Here is a 25,030-nt window from a genome sequence, read left to right as displayed (position 1 = left end):
AGGATGGTTTTCCACACAGTTAAGGAAAGGGCAGCTCAGAGGTGTGAAGAGAGAGACCAGAAGCTTCCACAACAGAAGGAACACCATGTGCAAAGTCCAGCTGGTCCCTATGGATCTGAGGACTGTGTCTTGGAAAAGAAGGAAGAGACAGGTTGGACCTGGAGAGGGCCGGTGGTGAGCAGGGCCAGGCCTATAAAGGGCCTTTCCAGGGGACCTGGAGGCTTTGGCTGTGATATGATCAGCAACTGAGTGGAGGGTATCGTCAAATTGTCCTCTGCCACATGCCCCTGGCCATTCCTCAAGCCTTCTGGTTTCTTCAACCCACCTCTTTGCAAGGTCCACTATGCTCCTCTCCTATGGCCCTTTGAGCTCCAAGGCCCAGTTCCAGCACCACTCCTTTGTCCTGGAAGCCTGCCACACTCCTGCTGGAGTGGGTGCACCAGGCAGGAGCATGTGCAGAGCAGTGACCGTCAGAGCCCAGCCCTGGCTCCAGCTTCAAAGAGGGAATACTCCCACCTCAAAGGGCCTTCTTAGGATTGAAGAACCTCACTGATACCTTAACTCAGAGCAGCGACAGACACAGAGTACCCACTTAATCAATGTTACTCTTTACTACGCTGCAGCCCCGGATACGTCCAGCATGGGCCAGGCGTGTCTCTGGTGGCCCATCAGCCTTGGATGAATCAGGGTGCAGGAGTCCGCGACTTCCCCCACCAACAGCCACCTCTAACTCTGACCTCACGCTCTCAGCTTAAATTGAGGGCAACACAGGCTAGAAAAATCCTTTGCTTTCATGGACTCTTGAGTGGTAGAAGCCAGAACCCCAAACCATGCCCCTTAAGGACTAGGTCATCTTTATCCCAGGAAGGCCCTCGCCTGCCCTTCAGAGCCTCAGCATTCCCATCTGTTCCATGGGAGTGACAGCTACCAGGCTCACAGGGACAGAGGGCTTGGTCACCCTTGTCAAGGGAAGGCCCAGGCAAATGGGATCCCCATTCCCTGCCTGCAGGCCACTCACCTCCCCTTCCCTCACTTTCACTTCCAGAAGCCACACACTCCCCAGGCCAACAGGCTGGCAGGCCTCCAGCCAGGGAGCAGGTATATGTTAATTAGCCACACCCAGGGACTTGAATTGTTTTTCTCCCCCTCCAGGGACTTTCCTAACTTCCTCTGTAAACTAAGGAAGGAGCACATGAGCATTCTGCATATAAATATACTTGGGAAAGATTTCTTCTTCTTCTTCTTCTTTTTTTTTTTTCTTAAACTGAACTTGGTTTCTGGTGTGGGCGGTGCATTCCCTAGCAGGGCTGGGCGGGCGGACTGCTATTCAGGGGGAGGGGGAGAGGAAAGGGGAGGAGAGGAAAGCCGGTGGTTAATTCCCCTTGGTGAGAGCTGCTCTATTTAATGGGGGGTTCGGGCCCAGGAGGAGTTAGAGACGCCTCCAGGACAGAGAAGCATGGCAGAAGATCTGGAACTGGGCTTCGGGGAAACAGCCAGCGTGGAAATGCTCCCCCAGGACGGCAGCGGCGGGCCCATGGCCAGAGCCAGGCTGGTAGCCAGGAGGGACGGCGTGTGCTGTGCCTTTACCTGCTGCCTGCTCGCCTTCCCCATCCTAGCAGGACTTACTGCCTACATGCTGGTCAGCCAGCTCCAAACCCCAGGAGAAGACTGCACACCTGTCCCGGTAAGAAGCCCCACTCTGGCCTGGGAGTCAGGGGACCCTCTGCCAGCAGCAGCCCCATTGCACTCAGAGCTCCTGAGTGCGTCGCATTTTTTTTTTCTTCTTCCACATGCAAAGGAAATACAGAACTGCAGGGAGGAAAGTTCATCCTGGTTTCTCTCCTCACTATTTCCAGGGATCAAATGGACACTTCTTATATTTATATGGGTATAACTTCAAGCTCTGTGTGTTTAGGTGACAATAATTATAGCAGACTTATATCTTGAAAGCATTTCTTTGCTTTACAAAAAGAAAAAAGGCACAGTGACACATGCCTGCAATCCTAGTGGCTCCTGAGGCTGAGGCAGGAGGAGGGCGAGTTCAAAGCCAGACTCAGCAACTCAGTGAGACCTTTTCTCTAAATAATACATTAAAGGGCTGGGGATGTGGGTCAGTGGTTAAGCACCCCCGGGGTTCAATCCTGGGTGCCAAAAATAATAATAATAATTAAATTTTTAAAAAAACTCTTAAATACAGTCCTTACAAAAAAAAAATTAGAAATCACAGATAAGGAAATAAGGAAAATGATCGTTGTGCATAAACTCTTAGAGATGACAACTGTTAATAGTTTGAGCAATATAATTCATATTATTTTTGAATAGAATGGAATTATTCTGAGTTTTCTAGTATATCATGATTTTATTTATATGATGATAAGTTCACAGCTGCCTGATAATGTGGATGACCATATTATCTTTAGATATGTGTGTGCTATGATTTATTTAACCAACTCCCTTTCTTGAGTTTAGAAAGATTGATTTTTTTAATGGTCAGCAAAAAAAAAAAAACTCCTGCTTGATCTTCTCCCTGTAAGATCTTGTCGAGGGCTTTAGAGAAACTTAGTAAAAATGAACATACACTCTAGGGCTTTCCGGTGATGGGGCGAGGGTACAGGTGTCTAGGAGAACATGAGCAATCTAGACTAGAAACATCAGAAAACTACCTGAAAGCCTAAGGAATGTTATCAAAGAAATATCAATTTTAAAATAAGCACCTGCACAATCCATGATAGCTGATTTAACTACAGTCCAAAGTATTAAATCCTCAAGGAGAAAATAATTGTTTAATCGGCAACCTGGTCTCTCAGCAATCCCGGCCAGCTGCCAAGCAGAGGGCAAGCTGTGGCTAATGTGTAACGCTCGCTGCTCCATCAGGGTCAACAAACAGGCTGTGATTCAGACAGCAGCATTCTTGGCCACCTGCCATTGCTTGTAAAATGTGGAAGCATGAAGCCAAGCCGGAAATGCTTCTGAGATTGGAGAGCAGCAGGGCACAGGCAGTCAGGCGGTGACCCCTGGACCACCAGGCTGGTCCCTACGAGAAGCCAAACCACAGCACCCATTGTGTGCACCAAGGCTCTCTCCAGCCAGCAGGTTTTCTAGGAGGAGACACCCAGTGACCTCCAGCCACCTGCACACTCCTTGATTCCAAAGTGAACCTCACAGCATGGTGGCACCCCACCCCTACCCCCCATACCCATGTCTGTGATCCCCCACCAGCAAAAACTAGAGGGCTTTGTCCATCTAGAAGACCACAAAGTGGATGCCGCTGTCTAGGGAAGTGAGCTGGGGACAGGAACTCTCACTAGATAGGAAGCCCCTTTAAGGAAGGTGCCAAGCCCCAGGGTTTGTCCCACACTTGCCCTACCCAGGGCTGGAGAAATGAACCAGGCTGAGACTGTCCCCTTTGTTATAGGGCAACCAGCCTTTCTGGAGAATGAACACGTGGGGATGTTTGGGGCTGTCACTTGGCCAGGCTTTGGAATTTAGTGCGTCAGAGGGAAATAGGGGTAAGGCTGGGGCACATGTAGCAATCAGGATCCTGAAAAGCCACAGCTGGCCACTCGGAGAAGAGCATTTAAAGCAGAGTTTGGAGAGGAGTTAAAGAAGAGCCTGTTTGCTGGGGAGGCACAGACTGAAGAAAACCAAAACAGAGGAGGGGTTGGCAGCAGCAGGAAGCCACCAACCTACCACCCCTTACCATGGGGTTCTGTGCGGTTTTAGAGGAACTCGGGGAGAGGTAAAGCCAGGAGAGGGTCTTTCTGGGGCCTGCAGAGTAGGGAGATCCCAGTCAAAGCAGCACAGAGGGGATGGACGGAGTAGGGAATGCTGGCAGCTCTCCTCTCCAAGCATGGGATCCCACGGACCAGATTCAACTGGAAGCCAGAGCTCCAAGAAGCCAGGGAGCAGCCATGCCCAGAGGCCAGCCTCAGCATGCACAGAGCAAGAATAAGAAGGGCAGAGGGCAGGTGTGCAGGGACAACCAAGCGGGAGGCGGCTGAAGATGGGAATGAAGACGGGAAAACCGCTCAAAGGATGGCTCTTAGACACCTGGACTTGAAACCCAGCCCCACTGCTTTTAGCCATGTGAAAACAGCCACGTGGCTTCATTTCTTTCAGCCTGTTTCCTTTATTTCCAAAAAGGGGTGTTACTGTTAACACCCTGACAGTTTCAATGAGGCAGGAAGAGCATCTCCCGTTGGAATGGGGCAGAGCTGTGTGCACACGGCTATTGTGATGTGATCATTGCTCTGTGTCAGACACTGGACAGCCACCAGAAAATGATCTGGGGCCTCAGGAGCGTCAAGTCTAGTGCACAAACAAGGAAAGGAGCTATTTCAGAGTAGAGATCCCGTGGGTTCCAGTTACCCTCCCAGCCCAGCCACAAACCTACAGTGGGGCAGGGAAGGCTTCCTGGAGAAAGGAAGAGGGTCACCTGCAGCTAGAAGACTGCCTAAAGTCCAGGTCCAGGACCCCATTGCACATAGAGCCAGTCAGACAGGCCACTGGGAGTAGGCCTTTGAAGGTCATCCAGCCCAAAGCCTTTTGTTTTGCAGATAGGGAAACCGAGACCCAGAGGGATGAAGGGATTTGCCAGAGGCCTCTGCCTCTAGTCAGTGGCAGAACCAAGATTTAAAACCAGCCCATCTGCCCCTACTGTTCCTTGCGTCGGGCAGCAGGGTTCATGCTGGACCAGAGGCAGACTGCCAGCCACAGAGAGGATGACGTTAGCAACTCCAGGGAAAAAGGAAAGCAGCCACAACTTCTCTCAACACCCCATGCCAGCCCCCAGCATGGGCTGCACATACCAAATCCAAGGCACCCCCAGAATCACCCACCCAGCACTCCTGGCCCAGGAGCAGGATCAGAGGGATAGCCTGGCATGCTCCTGGTGTGGAAACTGAATTAAAAGCAAAACCTCCCAACTCAGAAATCCCCTCTCCAAAGGTAGCCAAGAAAGAAAATGCCTGTCTTATTGGATAAGCATCAAACTAGGATGTGATGCACACCACGGGCAATCTGCTAAGAGATCCGCAAAGCCAGGAAGAAATCACCTCTATGTAAATAGACAGGCCATCCCCTGCAAGTGAAGAGTGAAGTGCATCACAGCATCACAGCATCTCAGCACACATAGCAGGGGATACTTCCTTTTGATGAAAGAATTCACACATGCAAATGTGTTCACAAAGGCATAAAAAATTTCACGAAGAGCTCAGAGATCGGTACCTGTTAGCATGTGGGGAACTGGGTGTATGGGCCACAGCAGGAGAGGGACATGGATAAACCGATATTGCTTTGTAGTAATTGTATGTGTTGCCTACACAAAGAAAGATTGGGGTGGTAAAAATGTTTTAGGATCTTTAAGCTTCTGGAGCATTCTAGGCAAATTTGCATCTTGGGAAGATTGTCAATCAAAAGTTAAAACCCAGTCTGAATTATGGTCTAGTTCTTAATGTTTCCTAACCTCCCTGGGCTGCTTCTTTATGTATAAAATAGACAATTAGAAATAAAGCACTGATGGTGTCCTGGCTTAGTAGGATTGACCTTTATGACTGGGGAACTTCCCCAGTTGAGGGATGACATCATTGACTTCCCCACCTACCTTGGAATTTGACCTCACAAGCCGGAGAGCAGGTTTGGATGCTGTAAGGCTTTTTTCTTGGTCTCTGATATTCATGAGCTGTCTTCATACCTCCCGCCCCAGCCCAGTCTTGGCCCAGTACCACATGAGCCCGCTGTACTTCAACCTTAGTCCAGGGATTCTTTAAGGCTTTTGATAGCTTCCACCGCCCTGAGGATGTGTCCACAGGCCCCACTCTGGCCGACAGGTGCCCTGAGGCCAGGCCTCCATCTTCCCTGGGCACACAGTCTATACTCCAAGAAAACCTGACCACATCAAGACTGCTTAGCCCCAAGCTCCAGCAAAGAATGGGCAGTCAGTCCTGTGCAGTGAGTCCTCAGAGATGCTGCAGGAAGCCTGCCTGCCCATCTCTCCCTCCTATCAAGAATCATCTAGAATCCTGTCTAGGATCATCTGCACACATTCCCCACATTCTCCCTGATTCCATCTAATCTCATTTCCATCCTTTCCTGGAAATCCTACAAGGGTCCTTATACCCCTTCCCCTTGCCATCCTCTTGAGACCCTCTTGAGACCCTCTGATCTCCATCCAGGCCAACAAGGCTCCATTGTGATGCCAGCTCAGGCTTTAGAGTCACACCAACTGGCTCACCACACCATAGCTGTGACCTCTGAGTATTTCCTATGCATCAGACACCATGCTCAGTTTTTACATATTTAGGGTTTTAAGAAGAGTAAATAAGATCATGCCTATAAATGCTTGGTGTGTTACCTGGCATATAAACACACCAACATGTTATTATTACTACACCCATCATCTCAGTAATCTTTGAAATCACACAATAAGTGCTATTTTTATCCCCATTTCAGATATGATGAAACTGAGGCTTAGAGAAGTTAAGCAATGTGACCAAAGTCTTAAAGAATGGGACACTGAAATTTAAACCCACTGTATATTTTCCTCCTGAACACTATGCTCACAGGGTGCGCACCTCCTGAGGTGACCAGATTTAATCCTGAGAAATCTGGCACATAGTAAGCACTCAATAAATGCTAGTTCCCTTTCCTTCCCTAAGAGTACCTAGGATATCTGGCATGCAGACTGCACTTATTATGTGATTTCTGAATGGAGACAAGAATGAGGGAGATGAGCAAGATATCAGACCTCTGTGAGCCTCAGACTCACTGCCCATGACATGGAAAAGATAATGCACACTCTTCACAGTACTGTGGTAAGAATTCGACAAGACATCCAGAAAGCTGTTAAAAGGGTAAATGCTCAACAGATGCTATTTCCCTACTGAATCCTCCTTGGCTGAGCCCTTTGGTCTCATGTTCCCCTTTGGGAAGGAAAACCACAATGATAATCCTTCTCAGTGTTGTCTAAAGGGGTCCTTAAGAAGAAAGTTCTCTGTAATTGCAAACTATCGATCCCTCTGCGGAGCTGCTCCTGCTGTCCCCTCAGGAAGCCTCAGCACACCTGGAAAAGAAGCCCTCTGCAAGGGTCAGGCTGTGGGCAGAGGGCAGGCAAAGCAGAGGTAGCACAGGTGCACTGCCGCCATGCATGGGGAGAAGGGTGAGCGAGTTGTGGGTGGGAGTCCCCAGAGTCCATGGCAGCTTGTAGCTGGTCATTTCAGGACCCACTGTTTACCCCATGAAGTGGACTCACACGTGACTGGGTGCCCAGCCAGCTCAGCATACCTGGAAGGGCACATACTCACCTACCAGCCATAGCAGCAAGAGGTCACTCCTAGCCTGACCTTAAAGAAGCCCAGCCACAGACAGCGACACACAAGACTCAAAATGAATGGGTATAAATTCTGTCCCCCCCCAACACCTTTCCATTCTGAAAGGGCAGAAATCCAGCAGCAAACTATGGACAGAGGAATCCTATTGAATGTCTACCCATGGGGAAAGAGAAAGCCTCCGAGTGCCTACAGGATCCTAAAATCTGCTGTTTGTCATAAAAGGACATCACAAGGGCTTCTGGTTACAACTCAAGTTATAGAACCAACAATACATATCACAAGCACCTCCTGAGCCCAAGGAGGGAGGAAAGTGAATGGGATACCCACTCTATGTGAGTGGTCTTTCTGAGCATTACAGTGGTCCCAAGAGAAAAGAATCATTGGCATTTTTATGGTGAGGAAACTAGGGTTCACTGAGATTAGCTGACATGCCAAAATCAGGGTATCAGGAAATACCAGAGTTGGGATTTCCAGATTTGCTTGGCTACAAATCTTTGCTCTGTGCTGTGCTAATAGAGTATGCAAAGCCGGGTCCAGGGCCCCTGAGAGGAGGATGAAATGAATGACCTCAGACTGCAACATTTCCAGGTGGAATTCATCCTTGTGAAAGTACCTATGGGGAAAAGGCAAATGTCTGTGTGTTTCTCCTGGATATGCCGGAGGATGGTGTGGGTCATAAAACATTTATGCCTTTACAATTGCAGCAACCAGACAGCGAGAAATCAATCTCTCTTCCTGTTTATGAATAGATGCAGGGAATGACTACAGAATATGGGAGGAAAGGCTAAGTGGGTCGTTAGTTAAAATACACTCCAGGGAGCTTCCTGGGGAAGTGCCAGAAAATCTCAAAGACCATTTCATTTCAGGCTCCTCCATCTCTTGTCCTCAGTTAAAGTTTATGGAGCTCCCGATACGTGCCAGGGTTTGCACGTGCTCAGATCCCAGGCTCTCTGTTCGTCTTTGACCTTGAACAGTTGCTTATCCTCTGTAAACCCCTATTATAAGTCTTGCGTAGATTCATAAAATGGTAGTGCCAACCGCTTCTTTGAAAAAGAATCTTAGATGAGCATCACACATGAGTGCCCAGGGCAGGACCTGCCACCCAGGGGGACACTCAGCTAAATAAGTCTCCCCCTTCATGCCACCCTTGCTTATGCCCCCTTTGAAGAATTAGAGTAATTCCAGAAATGCCTATAGCAATAGGTTGTGGTCAGTTTGCATCAGGGATGACCAACCAACATACAAAAAGAAAAAAAGAAAGAAAATTAAGTGAGAGTGAAAGTTTCCTATAGGTCAGGAAAGCGGGGGCAGGGTGCAGGAATTACCAGCATTTTTCCAGGGCTGGTGGTCACAGGCATGCCCCTGTCCCATGAAGGCGTATGCCCACAGGTGTACATATTTGCCTTTGCTGACTCTGGCTCGTGGCCAAGCCTTGCAACCCTCAATAGAGATTTATAAAGCCTCAACAGTGCTCCACACAGACCCTGCGGACTATTTTCTTGGTTGTTTTTATTTTTATTTTCTAGTTGTAGTTATACAATACCTTGGTTTTACTTATTTTTATGTGGTGCTGAGGATGAAACCCAGCGCCTTGCACGTGTTAGGTGAGCGCACTACCGCTGAGCCACAACCCCAGCAGCAAGCCTGCAGACTTTTAAAGACCCCAGTGCTGAGATAATAGCCACCCACTCGTATGCAACTGAAGTTTTCTAGTCATAAACAAATCTCTCTTCTAGATGTCTGGATTGCAAAATCTGACTGCAGTCATTAAATCTGAACTTTACTCCCTCTCCTCCTCTCTTCTCTGCCTCTCTTTTCCTGATGCCTGAGAATCTGTGCATTTTGCCAGTTGTATGATCCCACGGGGGGGGGGGGTTGCTGGTTATTGGGAACACAGTAGTGAGATGAGCAGGCAGACTGGATCCCTCCTTAAATCCCACTAGAGAAAGAAAAGTAATAGCACACAAATAAAGAATAAACTTGGGCCAGGCACGGTGGCTCACGCCTGGAATCCCAGCAGCTCAGGAGGCTGAGGCAGGAGGATCATGAATTCAAAGCCAACCTCAGCAATGGTGAGGCGCTAAGCAACTCAGTGAGACCCTATCTCTAAATAAAATACAAAACAGGGCTTGGGATGGGGCTCAGTGGCCAAGTGACCCTGAGTTCAATCCCTGGTACCAAAAAAAAAAAAGAATAAAATTGGACCCTGGCTCTCAGCAAGCTGCTAAAACAAACCTGTATAGGGGAGTAAGTCCTATTCTTCACCATGGGCCCCCTGCCTCTTCTAATTTGGAGGCCAATGCTGCAGTGAACAATCCTCCTCGGGGGCCACTGTCTTCTTGGTGCCCCAGAGTGACCCAGAAGCGATGGAGACGGGCCAGGGTTGGAAGACAGCAATACATTTTATTGCCCTGATTTTGCCAACAACCATGTCAAGAGCAAGCACCGGGACAGCCCAAGTGCCCAAACCTTCCCTCACATAAGCTACTGTCCATCCTCTCCAGTCTCTTCCTCGTTCATTGCTTTTTCCTATCATAGTAATCTTCCTCTGGTGCTAGACAGAGTCACTGTAAGAGAAGCAGCAATGGAAACTGGAGTCTGTTTTTGAGGAGAGTCTGAACTGATGTTCTTCTTGGGGACTGTCAGAATGTCGTGGCTTGTGACATCTGCCAACAGGCACTGGCACAGCCTCCAGCTGTTTGGCATCATAGTAGGCCTCTAAAATTTCACCCATCCTTCCATACATGGAAGTAAAACTCATGTCAAAAGAGTAGAAATCCAACCGAGCAATTGGGAAATCCTGTTTGTGTCCCAGATAAAATGCTAATAATAGTGGGATTCCCAGGCAAAAAAGAAAAGGCTCCAAACTTAACTGAGTGTCTACTCAGCCAAACCTAAACAGGATATTTAAGAAGATTTCTCAGCAGAAAATTAAATGAAGCAAAACGAAGGCCAACCAAGGCAGATACCGCTCCTTACACAGGGTGTGCCATCAAGAGCTCCCTGGTTGGGACCTCACCTGCAGCTCTCTGCCCTGCAAAGAGAATAATTCCTTTCTCAGCTCTGTCCATAGCAAGTCAGAGAACAGCTCACTCCTGGGCTGCTTCTCAAGCCCAGCAAAGTTGCTGGTGTTGGACGGGTGCCCACAGCACTTGGGTCTAGGTTTTTGGAAGATCTCTGTCTTCGTGACCCCACCCAAACTGCACACCTGTAGAAGAAAGGCCCGGTTTTCCGGTTTCCCCGTTTTCTACCAGGCCTCCTTGCTCCTGCACAAGCTGTTACGAGGTCTAGAATGGCCACAGCCTCTTCGCTCACCTGGCTGAAGTCTGCAGGACCTATAAGATCCAGTTCAGGGTGAATTCCCCTGATTCCCCCACCTCTGGGTCAGATCTGTTTCCTGAACTTCGGGCTTGTCCTGCTGTCACCTCTCATGGAACTGCTGAAACTTATCCCCCACCTCAGCTGATGAGGAGCTGGCCCAGCAGCTGCAGGGTGCAGTGGCTTAGGGTTTGGGATTCTGCAGTCACATGACCTGAGTTAACTCCGACTCTTCCACTTTCCAGATGTAGGAAACTAGGTGAGTTATTTCCCCTCCGTGAGCCCCACTGTCAATGCGGGAATGTGAATTTGTCCACCTTAGAGTGTCCTCGTGAAGCTGAAGACGATGCCCGTGAGGGGCTTAGCGTAGCACCGAGTCACCACTTCTTCCATAATGCAGCTGCACTTATGGCCCTTTTAAATCCTTTGAGTCAGGTGCTGTGGCTGCCTCTTAGAGCTGGGGTGCAGAGGGCTTGGGGAGGAGGAAATAGCCAGTGGCAAAGGCTGAGCTGGCAAATGGGAACCTCACTGTCAGGACAAGATGGGACGCGTCTGGAAGCCAGGGGGAGCACTGAAGATTCTGCAAGCAGTTATGTGTTGACACAGCCAAGCTTTAGAAGGCAGGCTAGGGAACGGATCTGAGAAAGGGAGAGATTGAAGACCAGCCGGGAGGCTGCTGGAAGATTCCAGAAGAGCAGCATGGCAAGGCCTGGCGTGGAGTATGAATGTGAGAGCCACAAAACAGAAATGGCACATCTTGTCTTTATGGAAGAAGAAAGAAGCGAATTTCAGACCTGGGAACCCAGGGAGCAGTCATGGTACCATCAACAGAACGGGGACACAGATGGAAAGGGAACAGAGGGACAACGAGGTGAGCTCATCAGTCAAAGATCAGGCTTCGCCCTTGAGAGGGCCTCCAGTGGAGGTGAGGTAGGGCAGCTTGAGGGAAAAGGGAGCCTGGAGGTGCCAGCTCTACAGAGTCACTGCTGTGACAGACCTGCTCCCAGACCTCACCTCCATGTGACACTGCTGCCGCCACATGACCATGCAGAGACAGCCACACACCGCCACACACACAGGTGATTCCCCATTCCCTAGTGCACTCACAACACACACGTGCGCACACATGGACTATTAGACATAAAACAGATCAAGTATTCATGGCACCAGGAGGAGCAGCCATTAGTGGGGACTGTGTAGTTACAAGAACCAAGTCAGAGGGCTGGGCTGAGTCAAACTCATATTGGAGCATTTTTTTTAAACATTGCAAAATGTGAGACAGGGACATGACCCCTAGGTAAGAGTGTGCATTTGCTCCTGAGCTTTACGTCTAGACTTGTGACCTGTGGCTCGCTCTTTTCCCATGTGTCCTTTGCACTCACTGACTCTTGCATTTTCTGGTTTGGCCCTCCCCACCACCCTGCGAGTCACTTAGGGTCAGGAATGTTGTCATCCCCACTTCACAAATGAGGACACACAAGCTCAGAGAGGAAAGCCTTTCTCAAAATCGTATTGTTAATAAATGATGGAACCATGATTCAAATTCAGCCAGTCTGCCCCCCCGGGCGGTTACGTTTCCCCTGCCATGTGGTATCTGAAATGACTCACAGACCAGGACTGCGATGATGAAGGTCTTTTTGTATTGTAAGCCAACAAAGAAGAAGGGTAGGATGATGTGAAGGGGATCATGGCCATTATTTCTTTTGCTGTATCCATCTTTTAAGAAAAGTTCCCATTTTTAAGTTGTGATTGGGGGGGGGATAAAGTAAATACCATTATTTATTCAAATAATAGGATCAATGATAAGTTTCTGAGATCCCTTGGAATCAAATAAGAAAAGCTCTTTGGAAAGAACTTTTGAAGCTGAGATTCAAGGGCAAGCAGAAGAGAGAAAGGCCACTAGAGATGGCCCAAGAGGAAAGCAGAGCACTAAGGTGCAAGATTCTCACCAACCAAAATAGTCTCCCACCACGTCCCTCGTCACAGAGGACCCAGCAGCAGCATCCTGATCATACCATGCCCTGGGGTCACAAGGACCACAGGGAGTCTAAACCATATCCTTCTTTCTCCACAGACTCAAAAAGACCAGGAGTTTGGAACCTCACATCAGCCATTTTGTAAGTATTTTCATCTTTGAGGTCCTTTCTTGGGGGAACAAGAACATTTCTAATAGTGATAGATTGGTCTTTGGGAGATGGATCTTGAATCACCCAGTTGCTAAGCTGAGGGTGCAGACCTAGAGGAACAGGGAGGCTTCCCCTCATTACTAAGAAGGCGCAACAGCACCATGGCCAAGTGCAGGGCCTGCAGAGCTGGTGCCCGAAAGCAAACCATAGTCCTGGAATGTATTAGCATATGACCCCTGATCAAACAATTCCACCTGTCTCTGTCACCATTTATTCACCTCTAAACCTGGTTTTGTAGCTCCTCAACAGAGTTAGAGTGAATTCAATTAGTTCATTCCTATAAAGGGATGAGGACAATACCCGGCAAATCAGAAGTACAGGGTGGTCTTTTGCTTTTTATCATTATCAACACCATCAGCTTTATCCCTGCAGTTAGAATACCCTTTATTCACTATCATCATCTCTGAGAGTCAAAGGGAAATTCTAAGGTTTTCTCAAGAAGTAATGGGGAAAATGAAGGCCCAGAGAGGGAAAAGGACCTCCCAAGGTCAGAGAGCTACAGAGTAGATTCCCTGTCCTCCGAAACTCCAGAGGACAGAGAGAGAATGCAGAAGTGTGTGTGTTAAAAACCCACTGAGAAATGAGAAAGTTAGAAAGCAAGTGTCCTTTCCTGCCCCATGTTTGTTGGGCCATTGAGATACCTCGTGGGTAGAATGAAAGGAACCATGGAAAGAGCAAAAGGCCAGTTAGCTCTCATGAAAGCAGCATGGGGAGAAGGAGCAGCACGTTCTACTTTACCGAGCAAGGACCATATGCCAAGAATCATGCTAAACACTCTCCATCCATGGAAGAGATCACAGGACCCATCTTAGAGATGAGAAAAATGAGTTTCAGCTCAGACAACTTCCCAAATCATGGGGCCAAGATCCATTTGCACTCAAGACTCTACTAAATCTCCCCTGTCCCCAGAAGTGCTTACGACAGGCTCCACATACCAATCCCAAGTCCACAGGAGTGAAACTGGACCAGGCTGCCCGAGACCAATGTTCTCTCCCAAACTTCCAAAGTGCAGTCCTCATCCCCTGTCTCCCTCTGACTTGTGCAAGCATCTCTCCTTTGTTACAGACGCACATCTCCAAGCTGATAGAGAGAAGCCCAGGGCACACCTGACAGGTAAGAGTCCTGGGGTAAGTTGTAATGGGAAAAAGGAAATAAAGCAAGTACCATTATTTGTTCAAATAACAGAAGCAATGTAAGTTGCTGTGACCCCCTGGGGTAGAATAAGAAAAGCTTTCAGGAAACAACCTGGAAGCTGAGATTCAGAGAAGAGAGAAAGGCCATTGGGAGTGTCCATAGTCCTAACATTTCTTTTAGTATATTTACTCAAACTCATTCTGGTAGCTTTAAACTGGAAACCACAGTCCCTGGAAACAGACTTCTCTCAATCAAAGGTTTCCAGATGTCTCCCTCCCTATGAAGGATCCAAGGCCTATGTCTCTTGCATACTTTCTGATTCTATTATCCTTCTCTTCCCCTTCCCCTCCCCTCCCCTCCCCTCCTCTCCTCTCCTCTCCATCTCTCTCTCTCTCTCTCTCTCTCTCTCTCTCTCTCTCTCTCTCTCTCTCTCTCTCTTTCTTGGTATGTTTGATTCACATACTCAGTCATTTAGAAATGGACCTCCTTAGACTGGAGCTTCAAGTAATTCTGGATCTGGTCACAGATGAAAGGGCCCCAAACTTAGCAATCTATCCATTTCACCTATATCCCCTTCAAGACGTTGTCATTAGACATTTGCATTCAAGAAGTTATTTCCAAAGAATTTCCTGTAATGTGAACCTGTTCAGAGGAATCTCACCATGTCAACATATGGCCAGTTTTCCAAGTCTAATGTGGAAATTCCAGGTCCCACATACCTGAAGTTCATAGACCTCTGAAACTCCAGAGGACAGAGAGAGACAATGCAGAAGTGTGTAAGTGTGTGTGTTAAAAACCCACTGAGAAACAAGAAAGTTAGAAAGCAAGTGTCCTCTCCTGCCCAGTGAATATTTGCAACAGCCAAGGGAATATCCTTGCAGCCCAAGATTTTTGTGTTACTATTTGACTAAGAGGGGACTGTTAGTGGCAAGTCCTGAGTAAGGATTAGTACCAGGGAGATGCCAAGTTGCTGTCATTTTCCCCTTTTGTGTAAGAACAGGAGGGATCAAACAGACTGGGTATGCATATGGAGATGCCAACCCTCTTCTTATGAATAAACAGACATAGAAACTGGAGAAGAGGCCATCTCTCACTGGGCTCCCAATATGTGCCAGACTGCAACAGGCATTTGACCTCCATTATCTCATTTAATCTACATATTAGTCCTATAACCAGGCAGTAGATGGCCCCATTCACAGATGGAAAACTATGGCTTGGGCAACTAAAGTCACATGTTCCAGGCCAGTTGTCCAGGAAATGGAAGTATTCCGACTCCAGCTTGCTTTTCAAAACTGCACTTAGCATGACAACACACTTCCTCTCACAACTCCTACCTGTTGATGTCGACATAGCCAATTGCACGCCAATCCAATAGAACTTGCCTTAACTGGAGGCTTCACGGATTTTGCTTTTGAATCATCTAAGAAGAATTCTTTTTAAAAATTAGCCTGTCATCTTGAAAGCAGGAACAGAGGCTTCCTTTATGTGGAGTTCACAAAGGCCATCTAGTGGGGGGACAAGAGAAGTCCAAACACATTTGGAATGTGTCATAGTTGCAAAGGAGACCCTAGTCCATTCAACAATGGGGAAGACACTATACAAAACCAGAAACTATTTCTCCAGATGCCCAGTGGGTGTGCCAGTTGCTAAATGGTTCCTTTAAACACAACCTATCCCAAAACTGTAAATTGGGTACATAATGGCAATTGCTATGGGTTTCAAAAAAGCAGTTATAGGAAATAAAAATGGTTTTATTTCTCCCAAAAAGTATTAGTTTTACTGCAGAATATCTTATTTGAAATCAGTGGTTTGAATCAAGTTTGATTCTACTCCTTGCCTTCTGCTATTAACATTTTCATAAAAGCATTCACTAGTATGTTTTATATAATGTCTATTTATGACTAATGCAGACATAAGAACATATATAAACAGATCTCAAAGAAAATAGAGTGGATTTTTGTCTGTCAAAATGAAAGATTTATTTGAGGGAAGAAAAATTGAGTACAACTTTATCCAGCCAATTGTGATTAAAAAAAAATAATCACGTCTGCTATGTTCACTAAATCTTCAGAATGACACTCTTGAAAAGTTTTATCCCCAGTTCACAGACAGGAGACTGAGGCTCAGAGAAGCGAGTAAACCTGCAGAGTTGATTAATGAGCCAGCATATTGCAGAATCACAGTTGGTACTGGGCCCAAGTGGCCCCAAGCCCAGGTCCCTTCCACTCCACAAGTCAATTACATTGACTTATATTTTGGCTCTGTCAATGTGGAAAAAGAATTTCCAAAATGTTCTAGGTCTCTGCTCCCAACATGTCCTGCAAGGTAATTCTTTATTAATTACTGCTTGTGATTCCTCTGACTTTGGATGGGAATTGGAATGCAGAGATGGGAACCTCTCTCTCTCTCTCTCTCTCTCTCTCTCTCTCTCTCTCTCTCTCTCTCTCTCTCCCTCCCTCCCTCCTGATAAAAGTGAATAAACTTTAGAGAATATCCCAATAGCTGTGGGTGTTTCACACATATCACTTCTTTTAATCCTTTCCACAGTATTGTCTCTATTTTTTTAAAGATCTGTCAATTAAAAACCAAGACAGACAAGACAGATTCCATAAGGACACACATTATACAAAAAAGGATTATTTCTAGAGGTGGGAGGGAAGGGAAAGAAGAAACTACAGTCATGGGCTCAGTATTCCTGTGGAATTGATTCCAGGGCTCAATTTGTAGATGCCCAAAGCCTCAGATGGAAGTCCCTTATGTAAGATGCTATAGTATTTACACATAACTCATGTAAGTCCTACTTTGTCTTTAAATCACTCTAGATGATTTATAATAGCTAATACAACGTGAATGATCTGTAAATTGATTAGGGAATCATGAAAAGAAAGAAGTCTGTATACGTTCAGTACAGACACAGGTTTGTTCTGTTTTGTTTGCAGTATTTTCCATCTTCATCCTCAGTTGGTTGAATCTGTGGATGCGGAACTGAAGATAGGTAGGGCTGTCTGTACTGGGCCTGGGAGGGGACCAAGGCGCTAGGAAGAATCTGTGACAGTGAGATATGCTGAAATGTTTGTGTTTGATCTCTATAAGCAAAGTGAACAAAACTAGAAAGAAGCAGGTACAGGGAAGTGGGGTGAAAGGGGGCACGACTGGATCAGAGAATGTTCTACCCCAAGGCTAGCCTAGTCTCAGGAGGGCTATCTGCTGCTCAGGCTCAGGCTGGGCCAAAGCCCAGGTCCTGGGAGAAGGAAAGAAGCTTAACCAGTTTGGTCAATAAGCATTTTGTTCCAGTTGGTCCATGAGGATAAAACAGTTGTGCTCATCATTCCTGTGATATTTGGCCTGGTCGTGAGTAGACAAGGGTGGCATCCATAAGCTGGGCTAAGTTATTTGGGGAAGACAGCCCTTTGCTGTAAGCCATTTTCTGGAACACAGAGGAGTGAGGGGATTTCTTAACCTTCACTGTTTTTCAGGATTACAGGCCTCTGGCAAAATTCCAAAATTGTTCAATCAGAAAGCTCAGCCTGAGAAAAGCAAAGTCATTTTCCCCAGGTCCCCCATCCCAGATGCCACACCCTGAACAAGCATCCACCTCTACTCGGTACCCTTCCTCCCCAGGGCCTAGTCCTTGGTTTATCTCAGTCCTTGTGCTCTTTGAAAAATGACAGAAGACTTTTTAGCCAAGTCCACGGGTTCCACCTTGACTCTTCAAACCTCTTTCTTTGCAGTTGTGAGGCAGACTCCCTCACCACACCTGAAAAACCAGTTCCCAGCTCTGCACTGGGAACATGAACTGGGCTTGGCCTTCACCAAGAACAAGATGAAGTACACCAACAAATTCCTGGTGATCCCAGAGTCGGGAGACTACTTTGTTTACTCCCAGATCACGTTCCGTGGGACCAAGTCTGAGTGTGGCAGCATCAGCCAGGGGAGACAACAGATCAAGCCGGACTCCATCATCGTGGTCATCACCAAGGTAACGGACAGCTACCCGGAGCCCGCCCAGCTCCTAACAGGGACCAAGTCCGTGTGTGAAATTAGCAACAACTGGTTCCAGCCCCTCTACCTCGGGGCCATGTTCTCCTTGAGAGAAGGGGACAAGCTGATGGTGAATGTCAGTGACATCTCTTTGGTGGATTACACAAAAGAAGATAAGACCTTCTTTGGGGCCTTCTTGCTGTAGGGGTAAAGCAGGTGTCCCTGCCTCCTACCTCCCAATTTGGTCCATTCAGATGTAATTATAGCCAGGGGTTTTCTTGGGGTCAGAGGTAGGGGGCATTCCACAGGGGCAGTGGTTTAGCTATGTAGGGCCCAGAGTTCACACTGATGAGAATACTAATAGGGGGGCGGGGAGCAGAATAGAGCAGACAAGTCCTCACGGTGGCTTGAAGGAGCATTGAGTTTCTGGAACACTGATCAGAGAGCGAACGAACTGTCTGCTCAGATCAGGATTTAAAGGACATTTCCACGCCTCCCTGCTAGGTGATTGTCACCTGTACTCCGTTTATGGTTCAGTTTGATCAGAGTTTTGCCTTAGTTCAGGAGCTTTTGACAAAACCCAAAGAAAGTCCAAGAAAACTGTATACCCTGAGGACGAAAAATCCTTTATGGTGTTTCACATACTTTCATGCCTATTCTGAAGAAGAAAGAGAAAGAGAAAAAGAAAGAGAGAGAGAGATGGTATTTCACATGAATTTTGTTCAAAAAGGAATTGGTCTTCATGCCATGTCTGGTCTATGACAAAAGCTACCATTCTCTTGATTGTGTACACAATTACCAAAATAAGCAAGTGTGAGTTCCACCTGCATATCATAAACCTCAGCAAGTGCATGGTTCAGAGCAGTATTCTTGTGTACCTATCGTGTTCTGGGCACTGTGAAGAACAAGACACATTCTACTCAAAACTTACATAATTACCACTAAATGCTTCCTGGTCAAATATCAATTGAGATACTCCAAAGAAGAACTTCAAACCCCCTAAAATTACATATGTCATCTGAAAATGTTATTTCTAGAACTATCTTGTGAAGATAAGCCACTGATCAAATCACTCAAGAAACATGAAGATCATTTAAGTGAATTAGACATACACAAAACTTGATTGATGCCAGGAGACAACAGAATTTATTCTCTGGGAAGGAAAAAAATGTCAGCCATCAAATCTGAATGGGTTAACCTGGGTCCACTTTGAAGTTTATTTTGCAACTTTATGTACAGAGACTTAACTTGGTGTTATTCCCTTAAAATATAAGGGACTTAAATATAGGGTTAATTAATCAGCCCAGTCTAGAGGAGGCTGGACATTGAGAATGTCCCTTCTGTGCTTCAGTGATACATATGCCCTCGTTGGTATGATTCTCATGCCCTGCTACATCAAAGGTCAGATGGCAGTTCTGCTCTCTTAGCCTCTGTTGACTGGAACCCACCAATTTGTTTCTCAGGATCCTCTGAGCTCCTTGGAATGCAAAGGGTTAACTTCCTGCAAGCTGTGTAGTCTGAGAGCTTCTCAGGGTGACACAGCTGGGAACCTCCTGTACCATAGCCTCTACTAGACATGCAGCTGATCATGGAAGACCTCACAGATAGGTCTCAGCAGAACTTGATCCTGGACTCACTCTTACACTGGTTGCCAGGCAACTCTAGAGGCAAAGAGACATTAGACGTGGCTCCTGAACACAGTGACGGGTTGAGTCGTGGTACTGGATCAACATCAGTTGAGTAATAATTAAATACAAACCAATGTCCAGTTTCTCCATTGAGAGATGACAACGCCCCACGAATCTTCTGACCTCTGCTAGGGCTAACTTCTCCGGGTTTCTTCCTTACCTTCAGCTTCTTCAGTCAGCTCAAGACTCAGGGACACTGGGGGCAGGGAAGGCTGTGGTCACTACCTGGTTCAGAGTCTTCTTAGAGGAAGTAAGATCTGAAAGAAGGTGGGCAGCCCCCAAAGACCACAAAGAAAGGGCAACTCCAAAGCAGGAATCATCCCCTGCTTCAAGCAGAAAGGAAAGGTTTCTCATTAACTCTAAAATTAGTGTGACCAAGAATGTTCCCCCAACCACCCCCTAGAACCATATTTATTGTATAACAAGAATGCCTCACCAATGACCTAGCATAGCTCCAGGATCAGAACTAGCATCCCATTCTGAATTAGAGGTCAGAATGCTGTGTCTACCCAGTGCAGAAGAGCTTCCAGCAACCAGGCTGCCAGAAAAGGATTTGCACCAAAGAGGCCCCAGGGAACCACTCACCTGCTCCACTAATAGGCTTTGTGTCGAGGACCTTCAAATTTGCTCAAGGGTGATCTAGTGGATTTGGAAGTTTATCCAGGACAGAAATTTCCTAATATCTTAAGACACTTGAATCTTTGGCAAAATCTCTGCCAAGTATTTATTTTGTGCCTGTCGTCAGCTCATTTATTGAATTATGTGGCTCAAGTTTTCACTGTTGGTTTTGTGAAATTCTTAACAATTTATCTTGTAGTGTTCAGCCACACATTCCTAATAATGCTCAAGTCAGAACTTCTGTTTCCAAGGCATTATCTCGATAGCAGACGTGATTGTTGCTATTTTTAAAAGCAAGGTGGAAAAATGCTTCCTAAGAACTTGTGATGGTCCCCAGAGGAGGCTAATGGCATGCATTCAGAGCTTGGGAGAGAAGGGGATGCTTTACAAAACAGATAATTTAGGGAGAAAGTTCTTTATGGGTTAAATGTCTCTTAAAAACCTGAACTCTAATCAATTCCACAAACATTTACTGAGTACCTACTTACCCTGAGGATACAGAAATAAATTATTTTTAGTCTCAGACATGCAGATTCTAACTGCTCTGTAGCTCCACTTTCTGCAGATCTCTTAATTTAATTTGGTTGTAAATTAGCTTATTAATTAGCTAACTTTGGGCGCATGGATGCTTTCTTATTACAAAAAAAAGGGGTACCATTCGATGCAGTCTGAGCATTAACAAAATGATTTGTATTTATTGTGTATTTTTAATAGCTACTCAAAGAGCAGTTTTTTATAAATAAATAGAGGAAAAAAAAAACAAAGATACCATTTTCTAAGATTGGATCCACTATTTGATAAGCTACATGTAGAGAAAGATCATCATTTACTGGTTTCATGTTTGGTCACCAACACCCTTGAAAATATTCGAATTCTAAAGATGACCCAGGGATGACTTGAAAAGACTGTTTCTCAACAAATTCATGGGTCACTAGCATTTTGACCTTAGCATGGTTTAGATCTACTTGGCAGAATTGTTGGGCTACTAAAATTTCTACTTTTTTTGGGGGGGGGGGGATTAAGATACAATAGGAAAAGTGAAAATCGTATTTTTTTCATATCCTAAAATATGTCAGTTGGGTTCAGTGACAGGGCATGTCAGAGTCCTTGGCTCCATTTCAGTCCAAGCTCTATCACCCCCTGGATTATAAAAGGTCAATTAGCTCACCATACATAAGGCATGGCTATTGCCAATGTTCTCTTGCAAGGTTTTTTCTCAAGTCCTTGCTCAGCTCTGTTCCCATGATTGTGACATAGGGGATTAACTTTTAGGACAGGTCTATTTCTATTCTGTAACTTGCAAAACACATGCCGATCTCTCCTGCCTCAAAATTTTTTCTGTTCTTTCATGGCCCAGAATCCTGGAAACTTTTGTCCTTTTTAGCAGAATTTTCTTTCAGTGTACATCATTATTCTTGGTGTTAATATTATTGCATCTTATTGGCAGCTAGGCCTTTGGAGAATTCAGTGAACTATTAACCCCGAAATCCTTTTGCACCAGTGGTGAGTGGTTAGGTCAGAGAAGCCACGTTCATGCCTTGCCCCACTCTAACAACCGTATCTACAATCTCCCAAGCTCTGAGACACATTTGTCCCCACTTCTTCCATCACTTCATTTTAAGAAACTATTGTACCAGCCTGAATAGAAGTTACTCATCCAGGATGACCCAACGAGTTAACAGCAGATCTAGAGCCAGGTTCTGTCTTCCTGAGTCGTAATTCTGGGATCATCCAATTATGTTCTACTCTTGGCTAACAGTGAGCAATTTATGACCAGAGAAGAACAAAAGAAGTATCTTCAAATACCAAGGGGGCAATGTAGAAAGGGGAGGAGAATTCTTCCATATATCCCTGGAAAAAAGGGGTGGAGCTGAAAGTTAGGGTTCCAGGTCACCATCTCTGGACTTCACAACCAAGTGAACTTTGTGTCCCCAAATAGAATTGCTCCAGGTTGTGATTCCTCATTCCCCGAAGATATTCAAGCAAAAGACTCATCACAAGAATTTTGTGGAAGCCACTTCTTCCTTGAGACTGGGGAAGGGACTGAGCCAAAGGATTTTCGAAGCCTTTTCCAAATCCATGACTATGTGGCCTTGCCAAGAGTCCAGTGGCTCAGCCTAGACGATGCAGTCATGACCCACTTATCTGGAAAGCATCCAACACAATGTGACTCTGAGATCTTGGACAGCAGAGAAATGTCATGGCTGACATGATCTGCAGAAGGTTACATCATTTCAAGGATGAAGAAACCCAGGCTCAGAGAGATGACATAAGTGACCCAATGCTAGTCAGCAGGTAGTCAGAACATTGAGAGTCCAATTCCTATCTCCTGATGCCAGAGCCCAAAGGTTTTTCAGTTTCGCCCATGAGTCAATTATTTTTGAGCCTCTGTCATATGCCACACTTACCTAGATCTGGAGAGCACAGCGGGAAGGTGACAGGCAAGTCCTCGCCTCATGGTGTAATGCAGGAGGGAGGAAGCACACAAGATGCTGAGCAAATAAGCAGCTGCACTTAAATGATTTTATTGTTAAAGTCATTAAAATATGTAATTTCCCCCTCTTTTGTTTTGGGGGTGTGTAGATTGAACAAATGTAGGTATTTATGTGATTCTAGTAATAAGCCCCACGTGCTTTCACTGATTTTATGTTTTATGTTAAAACGTCACAACCACAACGTAAAATGCATATTGTATGTTGTTGGATATGTACTTAAATGGTGTGCATCCCATGTCTTTGGGAACTATACTGCACAAATTCTAACTCCTGTAAATGAAAGGTTGCATATGTTTATGTATTTAATAGATGTAATTTAATAAACTGGCATTGAAGGCTGCAGAATTGTAACAATTTGGTCAGTTCTTTTGTTGGTCTGTTCATTTGTGTTTCCTTCTGTATTACGGTCACCTCTTGGGCTTTTTTAAAATGCATCCAGTTCTCTATTACCTGAATGCAACTGATCTTCCCAGGTGGTCTTATAACAAATACATTGTGAAATTCTACAGATTGTGCCCCTCTGATCAAATGAGAAAAAGAGACAAGGTTTTTTCTCAAGTCCTTACTCAGCCCTGTTCCCATGATTGTGACACAGGGGATTAACTTTTAGGACAGGTCTATTTCTATTCTGTAACTTGCAAAATACATGCCAATCTCTCCTGCCTGGATTCCTTTGATGAATTAGGAGACTCTTGTTAAATGGCTTGATTTCACAATAAATGACCCTGAATAAAGATAAAGAGAAGCTGGGCAGAGCTGTGGGAGCACTTGATGCAACCAAAATATGGATCCAGGTCTGTCCCTAGCATTAGAACTGCCACCTCTCCTCAAAATAGCAATCAGGGCTGGGCATGGTGTCCGTAATCCTTACTACATGTCCGTAATCCTTACTACAGGGGAGGCAGAGGCAGGAGGATCTCAAGTTCAAAGACAGTATCAGCAACTTATGGAGGCTCTAAGCAACTTAGTGACACCCTGTCTCATAATAAAGAAAATAAAAAGAGGTAAGGAATGTGGCTCCGTGGTTAAGCATCTGTGCTTAACCATCTCTGCTTAACATCTCAACAGAGCTGTTTCTTCCCACTCTCCAGAGTGGTACCTGAGGTCATTGTTGGGTTCTGTCAATATTAGCTTGAACCATATCAAACTGCCGTTTCTGAGGGTGAAAATGATCACATGTGAGAAATTCCACTTGTTTCCACCAATAGCTAAGGCAGAGTCCGACATTAAGGGAGAGAGCATTGGACTCGCCTCCAAAACACCATTCTGAAAAACTCCCTTCCCGTGGAGATTGTGGCAGGCACCAATGTCCTTCTGAAGTTCAGTTCTCACATTAGCCCATACCCACCCCAGGAATAATAAGAACAAAAAGTTCTTTACACTTATACCAGGAAATGAATCGTTTGCCCTAAATTCATTTAGCCCTAAATACCTGGGAACATCCTTATGTCAATTGTCCAGATGGAAATATTGATAGAAGCCTAACAGGTCACCCCAAATGAGGTTTTCAATCACTTCTCAAAAGGAGTCTCCATCTCCAGGAATTTTGAAGCAAAGAGACGAAAGTATTCCACTGTCTTTCCTGATGTTGGTCCATTTGTACACAGGGGACATCCCATGTCCAAGCAGAGTCCAGCTCACTTCCAGTCAAGATGCACAGATGTGGTGTCTGTTGTGATTTGTGATGTCCGCACCACAGGGGCTGTGAGATATTTTAACCGCTATCTCTTTTATATTTCTTCTACCATCCCCACCCCACATGTGATTATCATCAATAATACTAATAATGTCTCAGGATGGAATCGTAGAAGATGCAGTGGGTCAGGAGTAAGAAGTCCTGTGTTCTGGGACCACATTGACCCAACTTGCAAAGTATGAGAACTGGGTCCACATTCTATGGGTTTTAGTTTCCTCCTCTAATTCCAAGCAGGTTATCTTAATAATTCTATGCTTTTAATATTTGAGTTTCAAATAAGCTTCCCTTTTTCAGGTGAGTGGAGGGAGACAAGAGGGTTTCTCCAAGAGAAAACAAAATTCCCCAGAGTACCTAATGCTGCAAAGTTCTCCTGCTGTCTTATGGGGACTTTTTAGCTCTTCAGCACAGGAAATAGAAAGGTAACTGGAATTGAGATGTGAATTCCAGGGTCCTCTGGGGCTGGTCCTTGTTGACAACACCCTTTATTCCCCCCTGCTCACCTGCCCCTCCATGTTGCTCAAAGCTACGCAGCCAGAGTGATTGACATGGATTTGGACCCATGACTCAGTGTGACTTTAGCCTTTTA

The 25,030-nt window shown here is 45.9% G+C and overlaps 1 protein-coding gene across 1 annotated transcript; it reads left to right on the top strand.

Moving 5' to 3' along the window:
- The first annotated feature begins 1,338 nt into the window (after positions 1-1,338).
- On the top strand, positions 1,339-23,102 carry Tnfsf15 (TNF superfamily member 15). The gene is made up of 4 exons (XM_040286209.2): positions 1,339-1,684; positions 12,721-12,763; positions 13,898-13,945; positions 17,698-23,102. The coding sequence occupies exons 1-4, from the start codon at positions 1,457-1,459 to the stop codon at positions 18,150-18,152; spliced, it is 774 nt and encodes a 257-aa protein (XP_040142143.1). The 5' UTR covers positions 1,339-1,456; the 3' UTR covers positions 18,153-23,102.
- Positions 23,103-25,030: the final 1,928 nt, after the last annotated feature.

The sequence above is a fragment of the Ictidomys tridecemlineatus genome, chromosome 4 (assembly GCF_052094955.1).
Source record: "Ictidomys tridecemlineatus isolate mIctTri1 chromosome 4, mIctTri1.hap1, whole genome shotgun sequence".
In the NCBI taxonomy this organism is placed as follows: domain Eukaryota; kingdom Metazoa; phylum Chordata; class Mammalia; order Rodentia; family Sciuridae; genus Ictidomys; species Ictidomys tridecemlineatus.
This window is presented reverse-complemented; position numbering and strand designations above follow the sequence as displayed.

Bases quoted from the DNA above. Each gene is read 5' to 3' on its own strand.
- Tnfsf15 (XM_040286209.2), top strand. From the start codon at position 1,457: ATGGCAGAAGATCTGGAACTGGGCTTCGGGGAAACAGCCAGCGTGGAA. The intron at 1,685-12,720 runs GTAAGAAGCCCC...CTTTCTCCACAG, and splicing joins AAGACTGCACACCTGTCCCG to ACTCAAAAAGACCAGGAGTT. The intron at 13,946-17,697 runs GTAAGAGTCCTG...CTTTCTTTGCAG, and splicing joins GCCCAGGGCACACCTGACAG to TTGTGAGGCAGACTCCCTCA.